Here is a 17945-nt window from a genome sequence, read left to right as displayed (position 1 = left end):
GAACTGGAGTGTTTGGTTGCCCCTGGCTCTTTCTGAAGGGGATTTATCTATATCCCACTTCCAGTTTGGAACTTGCAGCTCTTTGGCGCCCCCCCTCACCCTCAGGTCAGACAGGGTACTGGACCTAGGATAATTAGTCACCAGAAAGGCTGCTTTACTATGTACTGGCTAATAGGCATGCTGCAGCGAGGGCGATATAACTACTCCCACTCAGGCGGGAACAATAATTATCAATGCCGTCTGTCGCTACCAGGTCTCCCAAACACAGGACAAATCCGCTGCCACCAGCTCCGTTTTATTAATTAATAACGGGTCCGGAGCCAACCCAGATTAGTAGCATAGTTCACTTCAGAGGACGTGACAGTACGTTACAGAGCAAGGAAAAACGAAGCTAGTAATTTTATATATTTTTTACTCCCAAAGATAGGAAGTCCTTACAAAAGGGTAAAAAGATATTATAAAGATATTATAAAGACGATTATGTATATACAGACGATTACAAATAAAAAGGAATTAAAGTTGAAAAAAAACACAGTTTCCTCATATCATTTCAGATCACGGCAAACCATGTGGCTGGGGGAGGGGCGACACCAAAATGCATCAGAGCAGCTTGCAGAGCTGCTGTTAGCTCTCTTCCTAGGCAAAGACAGTGAAACATGAGCTCTCACGGTCTTTTACCCCCTGGTCGTGAAATCACTGAGTGGGCGGAGCTATGGAATGCATTCCTACCTTCTCAGAGGGACTCAGAGTTATGGATCATTCATATCCAGGATGCAACCTTGTATAGCGATGATGGAATTACCATTGATATTGTTTTGCAGCTAGCATTCTATTATGACCAAACATGACCTGGCTATGCCCTGTCTGACCTGAGGGCAAGGGGGGCGCCAGAGAGCTGCAAGTTTCAAACCGGAACTAGGAAGTGGTATATAGATAAGCCCCTTCAGAAAGAACTGGGCAACCAAACAACCCCAGTTCATGACATATTAGTGTGAGCGATTGGGATGATAAAGCTATCCTCCCTGGGATCCGTGACATATTAACGCATTGGGTGATGGCTCGGCCGATGCACATACCAAATATATAACTTTCCTATCTGTATCAATAATTGGGGTCAAGTTATGTCTTACTATTACATTTGCACATGAACAAAAGAGCACATGGTTTCAGACAAAAGACTAGTTTTCTGCTCACTCCTGCATTGGAGAGGGAGGGGGGACAGAGTCCCACACTGGAGTTTCAGGTTACAGCTGTATTGTCAGCAGGGAGCAAGAGTTGAGAGGAAGGGGGATAGGAAAGCCCGCAGCGTGTGTCTGTGCTCAGCTTTAATGGACAAATATAGACCAACAATGGAACCATCAGTGACAAGTAGCTACATAGACCAAAAACCCTGAGGTAAGGTCCATAGCACATTAGAATAGGACACTCCTGGTTAGAGCAATGATACAGAAAAAAAAAAGCTTTAGAATCAGGTTGACATGTGGCAGCTATGTCCGTAACAATAAAATCATCTGTATTGATATAGTATCATGATTTCAATATATGTTGGAGTAAGTGGGAGAAATATCCTATAAACGGATATCACCGCTAAAGTGCGCATTAGAATTCTTCAATCCTCACACCCCCATAGCTCATAGATGTCTACAACCGCTTACCCACGATGAATAAAGCAGGACCCGCGCCACGCCGACGTGCATTTCGCTTTCGCTTCTTCAGAATGCGGTAATGTTTAATGTGCCAAGCCAGGGTATAAATATAGTTATCCAAAAGTGTCCATCATCTCGGCGCATGTGTCCGGAAGTACGCGCAGGGAGATGCATCACTTCCAGCAAGGTCCGATGATGCTGCGTGCCAGAGACGCAAATATGACGCCACTGACCCGAACACATCATCCACCAGCGCCATCAGCAATGCTCCGGAATGCAGAAAACCAGAGACATGCGCACAAGGACACCAAAGGGCGATATACACTATGTTCCAAATTATTATGCAAAATTACATTTTTATCAGATTTTCCTAAATGGTCGGTGCAAATGACAGTCAGTCTAATAAAAGTCATCACCCGTTTGAGTATACATCAAATTTTATGGAAGAAACCTCCCAATGATAACAGTATAATCTCCAAAATGAATAAAAACTTAAAATGCACTGTTCCAAATTATTAGGCACAGTAGAATTTCTAAACATTTGATATGTTTTAAAGAACTGAAAATGCTCATTTGTGGAATTAGCAGCATTAGGAGGTCACATTCACTGAATAAAAAATCTATTTAACGCCAAAACATCCCAACAGGCCAAGTTACATGTTAACATAGGACCCTTCTTTGATGTCACCTTCAGAATTCTTGCATCCATTGAACTTGTGAGTTTTTGGAGAGTTTCTGCTTGTATTTCTTCGCATGAAGTCAGAATAGCCTCCCAGAGCTGCTGTTTGGATGTGAACTGCCTCCCACCCTCATAGATCTTTTGCTTGATGATCCTCTAAAGGTTCTCTATAGGGTTGAGGTCAGGGGAAGATGGTGGCCACACCAGGAGTTTATCTCCTTTTATGCCCATAGCAACCAATGACTCAGAGGTATTCATTGCAGCATGAGATGGGCATTGTCAGCATGAAGATGATTTTGCTCCTGAAGGCACGTTTCTGCTTTTTAGACCATAGAAGAAAGTTGTCAGTCAGAAACTCTATATACTTTGCAGAGGTCATTTTCACACCTTCAGGAACCTTAAAGGGCCTTACCAGCTGTTTCCCATGATTCTGGCCCCAAACATGACTCCTTCACCTCCTCGCTGATGTTGCAGCCTTGTTGGGACATGGTGGCCATCCACCAACCATCCACTACTCCATCCATGTGGACTATCCAGGGTTGCTCAACACTTATCAGTAAACAAGACTGTTTGGAAATTAGTCTTCATGTATGTGTGGGCCCAATACAACCATTTCTGCTTGTGAACACTGTTTAAGGGTGGCCGAATAGTAGGTTTATGCACCACAGCAAGCCTTTGAAGGAGCCTACACCTTGAGGTTCGAGGGACTCCAGAGGCACCAGCAGCTTCAAATATCTGTTTGCTGCTTTGTAATGGCTTTTTAGCAGCTGCTCTCTTAATCCGATGAACTTGCCTGGCAGAAATCTTCCTCATTATGCCTTTATCAGCACAAACACATTTGTGCTCAGATACAGCCACAAATCTCTTAACAGTACGATGATCACACTTATGTTTTTGGAAAATTTCTACTGTTTTCATCCCTTCACCAAGGCATTGCACTAGTTGATGCTTTTCGGCAGCAGAAAGATCCTTTTCCTTTCCCATGTTACTTGAAACCTGTGGCTGCTTAATAATGTGGAACATCATTTTTAAGTAGTTTTCCTTTAATTAGAATCACCTGGAAAACCAATTATCACATGAGTTTAAGATTGATTTCAGTGATCCATTGAGCCCTGAGACACAATACCATCCACGAGTTTATTTGAAAAACAAAACAATTAAATCTTTATGACACTTAAATCCAATTTGCATAATAATTTGGAACACAGTGTAAAGTGAGTAAATCATGTGCCACCAACCCATAATAATATTATGCAATGTATCATGTATTGGGAGCAGTATGTACACACAAACACTATCTATAATTAACTGCTCTCACCCAAAAATATTAATAATAAACATCATAAAATCCGTGACTAATAAATAATAATGACATACATAATATATAAATATATATGAATATATCCAATATACATTAATCAGCATATAAAACACAAGTGACAATAAAACATAACAGTAAAAGAACTTCACTCCCATTAGTAGACATATGATAGATATATTCATTTAAGGGCTGGCCCAAAAAGATCTTTCTTAGTTCACCCCTTCGAGTTGAAATTTATTTTTCCTTTTTGTGACTAAAGATAATATACCATAAAAATAAATTAAAAACAAAAACAGACACATATAAACATTAAAACAAGGAAAATAAGTCTGGAGACTAGTGATGAGCGAGTGTACTCGTTGCTTGGATGGTCTCCGAGTATTTGTTAGTGTTCGGAGATTTCATTTTGTTGCAGCAGCTGAATGATTTACAGCTACTAGCCAGGCTGAGTACATGTGCGGGTTGCCTGGTTGCTAGGGAATCCCCACATGTAATCAAGTGCGCTAGTAGCTGTAAATCATTCAGCTGCCGCGTTGAAAACTAAATCTCCGAGCACTAACAAATACTCGGGAAAACCAGAGCAACTAGTACACTCGCTCATCACTACTGGAGACATATCTGCCTATAAAAATGAGCTGACGCTCAATTGCTCATTTAAACCTGCCGGGGTCATGGTTTCAAGCACTGCAATCCAACGGCATTCTCTTTGGGCTAGTATGCGCTTTGTGTCATCTCTCCTCATGCCGGTGCGAATCCTGTCAATTCCCCAAGCCTGTAATTTATCCGGATTACAATTGTGTTTAAGCCTAAAATGCCTTGGAATCGGCTTAAGGGAACTCACATCCTCCACGTCTCGGGCGGCCACAATGTCCCTCACGTGTTCAAGTATTCGAATACGCAATTCACATGAAGTTAGGCCAATGTAAATCTAACCACAGGGACACACCGCATAGTAGACCACAAATATGGTACTACAAGTGATGTATTCCCTGATCTTGTACTCCCTGTGGCCGTCCGACGACATGAAGGACATGGCCCGCTTCAAATTTTTGCAGGCTAAACAGTTACCACATGGATAGAAACCTATCTTGGGTTTCCCAGCTTTAAAGTGATCAGGAGTTTTTGCAACATAATGGCTTTTAACCAGAATATCTTTTAAATTGTTGCTTCTTCTCGCCGTCATAAGGGGACGTTGTGGAAGGCATTTCTGCAACACAGGGCCTGTCTTCAAAACAGGCCAATGATGATTCAATATTTGACGAATATTATCCCATCTATGATTAAAAGTTGAGATATATCTTAACTCGACATCTTTTTTAGCAGTCGATTCTCTCCACCTGCTCCCCAGCAACCCATCTCTAGAGGCTTTTTGGCTCTCATGTACCCTCCTTTTAATGGACCTTCTACTATAGCCCCTTTGTCTGAATCTTTCCCCAAGATCCACAGCCTGCTCTTCAAATAGTGTATCAGTGGTACATATCTTCCTAGCTCGGAGGAATTGTCCAGTGGGGATGGCTCTGATCGTGGAACGCGGATGTGAGGATGATGCGTGTAAAAGGGCATTAACCGAGGTCTCTTTGCCATATAAATTGGTATGTATTGAACCATCCTCCTGAATTTAAGTAAAACATCCAGGTACGAGATTTCTCTCTGATGGTATGTGTATGCGAGATAGATGTTGGAGTCATTGTGATTCAATACTGACATAAAAGTGTGTAACTCTGAAATTGGGCCCTGCCAGATGAAAAGGACATCATCAATGTACCTGTACCATCCGAGAATCTGGGGGGTTCCAAAAAGATAGCCCTTTCCCCAAAACCCAAAAATAAATTTGCATAAGAAGGCGCACATGCCGCCCCCATCACAGTCCCTTGTTTCTGTAAGAAAAAAAGGATTCTTAAAAGTAAAAAAGTTATGTGTCAGGATGAAATCCAACACCAACTCACATACATTGGCCTCAAGATTGCTTGTCTCAAGAAAAAAATCTCTCTGCCCTTAAACCATCTTCATGACAGATGCTGGTATACAAAGACTCAATATCCACCATGACAAGAACCATATCCGCGTCCACGAACAGGCCATCTAAACGCCTCAGGACATCAGAAGTGTCCCTGACATTGGAGGGCAGTGTCTCGACCCGTGGACGTAAATAATTCGATGAATTTACATGTCGTGTCCCATAGCCCTCCTATTCCAGAGACAATAGGACGCCCCGGTGGAGAGACAGGGTCTTTGTGGATCTTGGGGAGAAGATAAAAAGTGGGCACTACTGGGGAATGTACTAAAAGTCCACCCAACACTTTCCAAGATCCTATGTAATTGTCACTAAAAACTAGATAAAGGACTCTGAGGTAGTTGTATATATGTGTCCTTACAGTATTAAGCAACTGGCTCATGGTTTCCTTCTCCTATTTCTCCGTCGGCCAGATGACCACGTTTTCCCCCTTGTCTGCTGGCTTGATAATCACATCGTCCCATGCCTGAATCTCACCCAAAGCTTGTCTTTGGGATAAATTTAAATTATCTTTTTTTCTTATAGATGCTGACATTTCTCAAATCATTTGTGACTAATCTAGTGATAATCTCCACTTGGAGACATATAGACAAAGGGGGAAAAGTGGTGCATCTGGCCCAAATTGGGGGCAGAGGTACACTCTAGCGTGTTTGTCCGAGCGTTTTTGTCACCTTTAGGTGACACCATCAGTTTCCTTTTATTGTTAAGAGTTTCCCCTTTTCCATCGATTATCTCTCCCAAAATCTCTCCTCTCCCAAAGTGATCTCACATTAGCTGGGCCTTGCGCTCCATCCTCAACCGAAGATACAGAAGAGACCGAGGTTGATCTCCCTCTAATAAAAGGTATGGTTTTGTTAGTATTGTGACCCTGCCATCTATGGATGTAGCAGAGCTCAGTGTGTGTGATCATAGACAATCAAATATATCATATTCCTGACAGTCATGGTCCGCAAACCTGAAGTGTTCAAGTGCTGCAAAACAACAGTGTGTTGATCTGCCACCTCCAGGCTGAGCTGCTGCAGTTGCCCTGTCAGAGCAGTGATAGGATCCGTAATGGATCTGTGACGGATGGCGCAGGGGAAGGGGTGTGTCGACTTCACTCACATCTGGGGAGAGGAGAGAAGGACCCATCAGAAATCAGCTCTCTGGTGCTCCCATTTGCCCCAGGTCAGTCAGGGAACTGCACCGATGGCAAATAGTCGCCGGAAAGGCTTCCCTTATAGGTACGAGTTATTGAGGAACTCCCAGTGAGGGGGATATATATCACCAGTCCAGGCTGGGGATATATATATATATATATATATATATATATATATATATATATATATATATATATATATATATATATATATATATACACTCACCGGCCACTTTATTAGGTACACCATGCTAGTAACGGGTTGGACCCCTTTTGCCTTCAGAACTGCCTCAATTCTTCGTGGCATAGATTCAACAAGGTGCTGGAAGCATTCCTCAGAGATTTTGGTCCATATTGACATGATGGCATCACACAGTTGCCGCAGATTTGTCGGCTGCACATCCCAAAGATGCTCCATACAAGGCAGGATGGATCCATGCTTTCATGTTGTTTACGCCAAATTCTGACCCTACCATCCGAATGTCGCAGCAGAAATCGAGACTCATCAGACCAAGCAACGTTTTTCCAATCTTCTACTGTCCAATTTCGATGAGCTTGTACAAATTGTAGCCTCAGTTTCCTGTTCTTAGCTGAAAGGAGTGGTACCCGGTGTGGTCTTCTGCTGCTGTAGCCCATCTGCCTCAAAGTTCGACGCACTGTGCGTTCAGAGATGCTCTTAGGCCTACCTTGGTTGTAACGGGTGGCGATTTGAGTCACTGTTGCCTTTCTATCAGCTCGAACCAGTCTGCCCATTCTCCTCTGACCTCTGGCATCAACAAGGCATTTCCGCCCACAGAACTGCCGCTCACTGGATTTTTTTTCTTTTTCGGACCATTCTCTGTAAACCCTAGAGATGGTTGTGCGTGAAAATCCCAGTAGATCAGCAGTTTCTGAAATACTCAGACCAGCCCTTCTGGCACCAACAACCATGCCACATTCAAAGGCACTCAAATCACCTTTCTTCCCCATACTGATGCTCGGTTTGAACTGCAGGAGATTGTCTTGACCATGTCTACATGCCTAAATGCACTGAGTTGCCGCCATGTGATTGGCTGAATAGAAATTAAGTGTAAACAAGAAGTTGGACAGGTGTACCTAATAAAGTGGCCAGTGAGTGTATATATAAACCTCCAGACCGTCACTGTCAAAGTTCCTCACTAACACAGTACGGTATGCTGCCACCAGTCCCTCGTTCGATATACAAGCCCCGTCCGACAACAGGCTTATATCGGGTCAAAAAACAACCCTGGGGTAGCGTATAATATAACCAACCGAGCATGCGGACGTGGGGATTCGTGAATCGAGATAAAAGAGCAGCCCAAGATTAATGTTATATTTAATCGTCGAAAAGGAGCATTAGAAATATACAATTACATATTTTCAAAAGCAGATATGCAAGTATAAAGTCAAGAGTGTAATACAAGGGTAGGGTATAGATAGATTGCAATTACCATGTTATGTAGCATGTGACCACAGGGAGGCACTGATGGATCACAGGTCATGTAACGGACATCCTGCCAGTAGAAGAGCTCAAACCAAAATGAGGAACTGCCTAATATCTCCAAGGCTGCTCCCTCCCACATGCTGCACCAACCCCTGGGCTGGGCCGCCTCCCTACTCCCATATCTGAGAGTATGATTTTCCAGGCAGAACTAGGGATGGCCCATAACCTTCCGCCCGTAGTTTCAAATGAGTCGGCGCCAGTGCCAATGGGTTCCGCTGGATTTTATCTGTGCAGGGAGACCAAAAATACGGCTACTGTATTTCGTTCTTGGTAGCTATGCTTTATAACTCCATAACACAGGGTTCAGGAGGTGACTAAATAGTTTGGGCGTGTGGGGAAAGGAATGCCGATTCCGATTATGTGCTTGGCTAGGCTCAGAGATATTGCATTCTGTTATTATATGTTATTTTCCAGATTCCATATCTCAGATCCTTGCACTGGTTAGTTGGGAGCTGAATTGCCACAATGGCAGCCTGAGTTAAACAAAGGAAGCCAGTTGTCTCCTAGCTGCATAAGAGTTCACACCCTTGGGATAATTGCTGGAGACACAGAGTCTATGGCTTTCGGTTCCTCCTGGAGGGAGCTTCAAAAGACTTGTTGCTTGGGTTAATTAAACAAAAACAATGTGGAATCCCAAGGGTGGGTCCTGAGTTTGGGAGCATGCATTCTGGGGCAAAATGTATCTGACAGGGCCTTCCATCAGATATCAAAATGATATCAATCTGATATTTTCCCATATCTCACAGGATCAAAAAACAGTTTCGGTCAGAGCTAATGTCACAACTCTGTTGTCGGGTGTCCCGGGACCTGGGAATCCTTCCCTGTCCCTAATGCTATGGGAGCCCTAGCTTGCCCTGTTCCCCAGATTCCTTCTGATGGTGAAGACGCCGGGGCCACGTACCTTGCCTTAGCTCCTGAATCCGCCCTCAGTCTGGAGGGGAGTAGCAGTGTACCGTAATACACCAACAAGACTAACAAGGTAGTACGAACAGGGGTAATGAAAAAAAACAAACATACTATGAAGATCTGAGGTTGTGTGTAGCAATAATCAACTAGGCAGGTTAACGATGCAACTATTTTTTATTCCTTATGTCCATGGTTGTACAGCAAATCCAGGTAGATGACCAAATACAATGTCCTCAGTCCACAAGCTCCCACCTTGGGATCAGTAGTTCCACTGCTCCCATACCAGACGATACTCACTGTCTCCCAACTTTAGGTTGGTCCGCAGCTTTTGGTATCGCTAGACAGTATAGTGTGCAGTGACAGCCTATGTTCCTCCAGACAATTGATATCACGACCATAGCTCATGGATACCTCTCCAGACAACAAACGATCTCCATAATCCATAAGCCATGTGCTCCAGGACGTCATCTTCGATCCTCTCCCTTTGAAGTCACTCTACACACTGCCTCACTAAACATTTGTTTTTTTTTCCTCCATTCCCCTTAAACATTTGCTTTTAGCTCAATGAATGAAGTACATTCCATAAGCTCATCACCTAGGACCGCATGTGAGACCCCCTGTGGTGATGGCTCCCCTGGGTCTACTATACCCATCCACACACTGGGCCTAGAGGCTAGGAGCACAATGGCTTGAGACCTTGAGATACAGATAAGATTAATAAAATTATTGCTTTACATTTACCTTTAGCAATCTCCTGTCTGGCCTTCCTCTGACAGCCTTCCTCTGCTTGCTGTCACTGAATGGAAACAATGATTCCTGAGGATGAACTGACAAGCAAGCAAATCTATAATAAAATGCAACAATAACATTGATGCAACCAGTGCTCCGTGCTGGAAAAGTCTGCATCCTGTAGAGCTGTGGACTCTGCTCTAGGTCCATTCGTCCAATAGTCTTTAAGTGGCCAGCTCCTCACAGTCCTCCCCCACTTTTTCAGCATGGACACAAATGTAAGAGATTTCACGTTCATGAGCATAAACTCTACAGTCTCAATTCCACCCTGGTGTACCTCGGCAGAGTAGACATCTCTAGCTTTTCTCATATAATCTTTCAGATCCTGACAACTCCCTGATTGGGGAAACCCAGAGATGAGGACTCTGTATTCAGTTAGGGCATGTGCACACGCAGATTTTGTGCAGAAAATTCTGCACCACTTTTCCTACATCTCCTGGCAGAATCCGCAGCCACAAATTTGCCGCAGTTTTTGTGCGGATTTTCTGCAGTTTTTGCCACTGCGGATTTCTATCATGGAGGGGTGCAGAAACGCTGCAAATCCGCACAAAAGAAGTGACATGCACTTCTTTTAAATCCGCAGCAATTCCACATTGATTTTTCTGCACAACTTTTTTTTTTTTTTACACATTGATTTACATGGTACTGTAAATCACAGTGCGGGTCTGCAGCATTTCTGCGTGGAAAAACCCGCTGCAGATCCGCAGCAAATCTGCATCGTGTGCACACAGCCTTAGGGTCAGATAAATCCACCAAATGCCTTGTCCAATAGCCACCAACAACCTCCAGCCATGCAGCATAAGCTATCTCTGACAATGTGTGATAGCCAGGGCCCAGATTATATAGGCGATGGGAGTGACTAACAGTGCACAGCTGAGAGCCTTAAAGCATGAAAGCTTCCAGGGGCTCTCAACTGAGCAGACTAACCCCTGCACTGCTAAAAGAAACTTGCACTGTTTAATATGAAGGCAAAATGCTTCTAATCAGTGCAGAATCAGAATCAGTACCAGAAATCAGACGTTGCGGTCTTCTGACTCCTCTCTGTCGCAGTAAACCCCTGACACATGGATTTTTGTATTTATTTATTGTTACAGCACTGTTATTGGTTGGTCAGAATTGAACAGCCAATCACAGCGATCGCCGACTCGGGTGTAGGGGGGTAGGCATTACAGACCTCCAGGGTGATGTTCAGGGATGGCCAGCAGCAGCAGTAAGGTCATCACGCGATGAAGCGCGGTGAACGGAAATAGCGGCGCCGTATATATCGTTTTGCGGGAACACAGCTCCTGCAGCGCTGCATATATATGGAAAATGTCAGGATGGGGTTATACAAAGTACCAACAATTTTGTCCATCTGTGTATGTTGAAATCCCAAGGAGGGACAGTAACCGTACTGAAGGTTATCAATAGTGTCAAAGATCGCAGTCTGGGGGGTTCACGCTACCTCACTGTTACCTTTTTGCTATCTGCTGCCCCTCTGTAGTCAGGAAAATTATGCAATTGACTGACAATTAACGGAGGAGGATGCAGCTGTTTCAACTAACGGAGGAGGATGCAGCTGTTTCAACTATTAGGCCAGTTATTGGGAAACTAACAATGAGCGTATGGTATATACACCTCCAACCTTACAACGCACGGAACACATATATACCCTGATATGATCACTGCTAAGTCCACAATAACCCAAGAACTACTCGCTGCCATCAACAGTCTTATACAGGGCTAACTGGATGCCTGAGTTCTGGTAGCATATGGCTTTGGGGTGTGGTTTGCAGTACAAAAGGAACAGAACGATTACTTTTTATACTTAATCCATGAAGATAGTCAGTGTTCATAAAAAATATACAAAAGATTTTACAAAGGGGACAAAACAAAACAGCATACACAATTACATAAAATAAAAGTTGAAACAAAAGAAACTAACTACGCTGGTCACAGAGATTGCTCAGCTAGCAAAGGAGAGCACTGCTATTGGAAACATACAGTGGACGGGAATCATGCATACACTGATATGTATCTCTCTACATGAAGACAGACCATAATTCGCCTTGACCTTTTATCACCACCTGAGTTACACCCACACACTCCTCCCTCGATGACTTAACATGGGCCAAGATGTGTAATGTTCGCAGCTCTTCAGGATTTTATGAAATTTCCAACTTATGAGATATTTTCGGCCCTGAAGATTACAGACGTTCTATATCGCAGTCATATGTTTTATTAGGATTTTACCTTTCTATAGATAGGACACATGACATGGTTGGTCTAAGTGATCTGACCACTATTGATTTGGGGCTTATAGGCATTTGTCACAGTTATGAGAAAATATACATATTCTTACCCGGTTAGTCCTGAAGTTGAAAATGTATGTTTCATCAATATTGGATCTATATAAACCCCAATATTCATAACCTTCCATTAGCACCAAATCGACTGACTGCAGCATGTGCTTCCCAGGGACAAAAGAGACTTCTCCATCTATGTGTAAAAACATGTTCCTTTGCTATCTGGAACTCAGAAAACATCTTTCCTGTTTAATTACCTGTATTCTGTGGGGAGTCTTAATTAGTTTTGTCACTTCTCAGCCATATGCAATTTCCTCACTTCCCATTAGCTGTGCAATTCTATTTCAAATAGTGCAAGCTCTTGACCCTCTAGAGAGATTCTGTGTGAGAGAGGAGGGGGGTAAATGCCCCCTCACTAGATTGGTATTATGGAACGTAATGTTTTCTATGACAAATAGCTAAACCTATTGATCAAACAACACTCTGCCAGTCAGACATCTAAGGAAGAGCTGACATCAGTTCTAGAGTTAATATTCTTATCTAATCCTGCTTGCGAAAGATCTAAGAGATCTAAAATTGAATAATAGGCTTCTCTTCTGAACCCAATCATTAGAGAATTTCAGGATGACTATTATAAACATTAGGTGGGACGCAGTGCGTGTATCCTGGAGAGGTTGGGACATGGTGTACATACCCTTTGAGAAGCCGAGATACAGTACATGTAACCCAAGAGGCCAGGACACAGTACACGTACTCCAGAGAGAGGCTGAGACATGGTGCACATACTCTCAAGAACCCGGAACATGGAGCATGTTACCTCAAGAGGCCAGGACAGGATGTGCATACCCCTTTGACATGGCTGATGTGCGTACGTGCATACATGGCTCATGTCACCTCTAAAAGATGGGTATACTGTGGACATGCAATATACCCGAGAGACCGCTACATAATAGTCTGGAGACTAGCCCCCTGGGGTCTAATTAAGAAACCTTGAAAATCATGGTGTCATGGAACCTGCTCACTTATTTTGCTCTTGTGGTCCGGACACTCACAGATTGTAGGCTCTGGTAATTCGGAATATGTATTATCCATCCCAGTGAGGGAAAGCAAGGAGAACATTATAGGTATAAAGAGGAGGGCAGCAGAAGATTTATGGAAGACTCTTACCATATACTGATGCTGTTCTGGCATTTTCCATTCCACTCTTCGTTCCGCCATCACTTTCCTGCAAGAACCCAACAGGACATGAAAAAAATTTGAAAAACAAAAAAAGAACTTACCGTAGATGCTCCTGAGTTCACAGGAAGGTGAATCCCCTCTCTTAGAAGCAGTACCTAATATGGCCCTAAAGGAAAAGGATCGGTCTTCGTGGCGATCACATGGCATCCACATTCAGCCAAGTGTATGAATTATTGGAAATAATCGGGTGGCGAAGGGCTGAGCTCACTCCCACCAGCTCTGGCACAGCCTTTACAGTAAAGAAGCCTGGTATTCCTGCTGGGGACTGCACCCTCTTGTCTCCTGTCCTTGTGGTGGTCCTACTCATCTCTTACATCTGCACTGATGGATTATGTCCCCCCTTAGATGACTCATTGGCACACTGTAGATGAAGCGACAGTAATGCAGTCACACTGTGTCCAGAATTAGGAGTACTTGATAGCATTACCGTATTTTTCGGACTATACGATGCACCGACCCATAAGAAGCACCCCAAATTTTGGGGAGGAAAATAAGAAAAAAAAGATTTTTAATAAAATGGGGGTCCGTCTTATGGTCCGAATTTATGGTAGCTTATTTGGGGGGGGTGACGGCGGTGGAGTGAGGTCACAGGAGGCAGGTTCCCTGCTGCTGATTTCCTGGCGGTGGGCTTCAGGCAGATGGCTGCCTCTGGTGGCTCAGCCGAGACCTCTATCTGTGCATGCGCCGTCTCCGGGGGCCATTTTCCTAAAGCCATGGGATTCAGGAAAATGGCCACCAGAGGCACAGCACGTGCAGACTGAGATCTCGGCAGAGCTGAAATCCCATTCTGCGCATGCCCTTCTTCCAGGGGCCATGTTCTTGAATCCCGCCACTGGGAAATCAATGTGCAGAGTGGGAACTCCGCTCTTCCTCATCATTCCAGCCCAGGGCCCGCAGCATCGCCCCACTTTTGCTGCCATCGCCAGATTCCTGGAGCAAGGACCCTCCTGTGGTCCCGCCCCACTACTGCCGCCCCGCCGGTAAACTCCATTCGGACTATAAGACGTACCCCAAATATGGGAGAAAAAAGTGTGTCTCATAGTCCAAAAAAACATATTATATGCGCCGTACAGGCAGTTGACATGCTAGCATTTACCGTCGAGGGATTGTCTGCACGTAATCAATGGGCGCAAAGGGGAAGATGTATTACAGAGTCTAAAATAAAAACTACCCATTCACGCAGAGCAACCAATCACAGGGCCATTCTCATTTTATATTGAAGGCTGAGCTGTGATTGGCTGTTATTGATGTTTCCATCATGTTTTATGACACCAGAAACCTTTTCACTGCCGCTATCACATTCAACATAAAGAAACAGCGCGCACCCTATTGGGGCGAGCACTCCACTGCTGAGCTCGTACTGAAATGCCAAGCGCACAGCCACATCCCTCTCCTGAGCTCACATCCTACAGCCACGAGCGTACGTCACAGGAGAGCTCACATATTACAGCTGCTGAACCCGTTCCCCGCTACTCAGGGCCGGCTCCAGGTCTTTGTGGGCTCCGGGCGAAAGAGTCTCAGTGGGCTCCTATAACACATACCACGATTCATGATGCAGAGTTAGAGCAGAGAAATATAGGTATAATACAATGCCAAAGATTTCACTTCTTACATTAGACTGATATCTATTGTGCATTATACAGTAACTCACAAACCGGACAGTATAGTGGTCCATACAGTAATATGGGCACCACACAGTCCTCCATACAGTATTATGTGCACCACATAGTCCTCCATACAGTATTATGTGCACCACATAGTCCTCCATACAGTAATATGGGCACCACATAGTAATGAGAGCGTATTATGGCCAAGCATGTACTCCACTGCCAAGTGCACCCACATTAATAATAATAATAATAATAATAATAATAATAATAATTTTATTTCTATAGCGCCAACATATTCCGCAGCACTTTACATTATAGAGGGGATTTGTACAGACAATAGACATTACAGCATAACAATAATCACAGATCAAAACAGATACCAAGAGGAATGAGGGCCCTGCTCACCAGATACCAAGAGGAGTGAGGGCCCCGATCACCAGATACAAGAGGAGTGAGGGCCCTGCTCACAAGTTACCAAGAGGAGTGAGGGCCCTGCTCACCAGATACCAAGAGGAGTGAGGGCCCTGCTCACCAGATACCAAGAGGAGTGAGGACCCTGCTCACCAGATACCAAGAGGAGTGAGGGCCCTGCTCACCAGATACCAAGAGGAGTGAGGGCCCTGCTCACCAGATACCAAGAGGAGTGAGGGCCCTGCTCACCAGATACCAAGAGGAGTGAGGGCCCTGCTCACCAGATACCAAGAGGAGTGAGGGCTCTGCTCACCAGATACCAAGAGGAGTGAGGGCCCTGCTCACCAGATACAAGAGGAGTGAGGACCCTGCTCACCAGATACCAAGAGGAGTGAGGGCCCTGCTCACCAGATACCAAGAGGAGTGAGGACTCTGCTCACCAGATACCAAGAGGAGTGAGGGCCCTGCTCACCAGATACAAGAGGAGTGAGGGCCCTGCTCACCAGATACCAAGAGGAGTGAGGGCCCTGCTCACCAGATACAAGAGGAGTGAGGGCCCTGCTCACCAGATACCAAGAGGAGTGAGGGCACCGATCACCAGATACAAGAGGAGTGAGGGCCCTGCTCACCAGATACCAAGAGGAATGAGGGCCCTGCTCACCAGATACCAAGAGGAGTGAGGGCCCTGCTCACCAGATACAAGAGGAGTGAGAGCCCTGCTCACCAGATACCAAGAGGAATGAGGGCCCTGCTCACCAGATACCAAGAGGAATGAGGGCCCTGCTCACCAGATACCAAGAGGAATGAGGGCCCCGATCACCAGATACCAAGAGGAGTGAGGGCCCTGCTCACCAGATACCAAGAGGAATGAGGGCCCTGCTCACCAGATACCAAGAGGAATGAGGGCCCCGATCACCAGATACCAAGAGGAGTGAGGGCCCTGCTCACCAGATACAAGAGGAGTGAGGGCCCTGCTCACCAGATACCAAGAGGAGTGAGGGCCCTGCTCACCAGATACCAAGAGGAATGAGGGCCCTGCTCACCAGATACCAAGAGGAATGAGGGCCCCGATCACCAGATACCAAGAGGAATGAGGGCCCTGCTCACCAGATACCAAGAGGAATGAGGGCCCTGCTCACCAGATACCAAGAGGAGTGAGGGCCCTGCTCGCAAGCTTACAAACTATGAGGAAAAGGGGAGACTCGAGAGGTGGATGGTAACAATTGCTTTAGTTATTTGGACCAGCCATAGTGTAAGGCTCAGGCCAGTTATCAGCCTAAATATGTAGCAGTACAGACACAGAGTGCTATTATCTGCATGAAGTGTATGAGAACATGATGGGAGGAACCTGATTATGGTTGAAGATTTGTGAATGGGCCACTCAGGGATAGTTAGGTTAATGCGTTGAGGCGGTAGGCCAGTCTGAACAAATGCGTTTTTAGGGCACGCTTAAAGCTGTTGGGATTGGAGATCAATCGTATTAACCTGGGTAGTGCATTCCAAAGAATTAGCGCAGCACGTGTAAAGTCTCCATTGCCATGGAGAGGGTCAGTAAGAAGCTTCAATACATCAATCTATGAAAGACTTCCAGAAGTCTTCACCCACCTCATCGTCCTGCAGGACATTTCTCTTTTCCTCCTCATCCAGGCAGTATAAAGGACGTGGCCATCTCGCTGCTGAATCTCTCTGACAGCAACGATCTATAGAAGATAAAGTCGGAATGCATCATCTATAGGTGATCATCAGAAAATGGGGCATCTAGGAGAACCTCAGCCCAGATCTCCCCTATTATCAGGATAGTCTCCTATTACCTGGAGATGAGAGCAGCTGATGGTCCTCCACCATAAAGTTCTTGTACTGATCCTTGTGTCCAGTTATATAATCCCACTCCTCCAGGGAGAAATAAATAGCAACGTCCTGACACCTGAGAAGAACCTGACAACCAACAAGGCAAACATCACACAGAATCCTCCAGTATACACTGTATAATCTCCCAGCAGTCTCCTCTCATCACCCAGAATCCTCCAGTGTATACTGTATAATCTCCCAGCAGTCTCCTCTCATCACCCAGAATCCTGCAGTGTACACTGTATAATCTCCCAGCAGTCTCCTCTCATCACCCAGAATCCTCCACAGTATACTGTATAATCTCCCAGCAGTCTCCTCTCCTATCACCCAGAATCCTCCAGTGTATAATGTATAATCTCCCAGCAGTCTCCTCTCCTATCACCCAGAATCCTCCAGTGTATACTGTAAAATCTCCCAGCAGTCTCCTCTAATCACCCAGAATCCTCCAGTGTATACTGTAAAATCTCCCAGCAGTCTCCTCTAATCACCCAGAATCATCCAGCGTATACTGTATAATCTCCCAGCAGTCTACTCTCATCACCCAGAATCCTCCAG

At 44.9% G+C, this 17945-nt stretch overlaps 1 protein-coding gene across 4 annotated transcripts in view; it reads right to left on the bottom strand.

Annotated features, from left to right (window-relative positions):
* The window catches only part of LOC143793490 (uncharacterized), a 106611-nt gene that overhangs the window by 42462 nt on the left and 46204 nt on the right, over positions 1-17945 (bottom strand). For all 4 annotated transcript variants that reach the window (XM_077280505.1, XM_077280503.1, XM_077280502.1 and 1 more), the window contains 3 exons: positions 17354-17477; positions 17148-17242; positions 13450-13507 (listed from right to left, as the gene is read on the bottom strand). In XM_077280505.1, coding sequence (XP_077136620.1) covers positions 13450-13507; positions 17148-17242; positions 17354-17477 — 277 coding nt within the window. The remainder of the gene's footprint in view (positions 1-13449; positions 13508-17147; positions 17243-17353; positions 17478-17945) is intronic.

This window comes from Ranitomeya variabilis, chromosome 1 (genome assembly GCF_051348905.1).
Source record: "Ranitomeya variabilis isolate aRanVar5 chromosome 1, aRanVar5.hap1, whole genome shotgun sequence".
Lineage (NCBI taxonomy): Eukaryota > Metazoa > Chordata > Amphibia > Anura > Dendrobatidae > Ranitomeya > Ranitomeya variabilis.
Note: the sequence above shows the minus strand (reverse complement) of the source record. Positions and strands in the feature narration are given on the sequence as shown.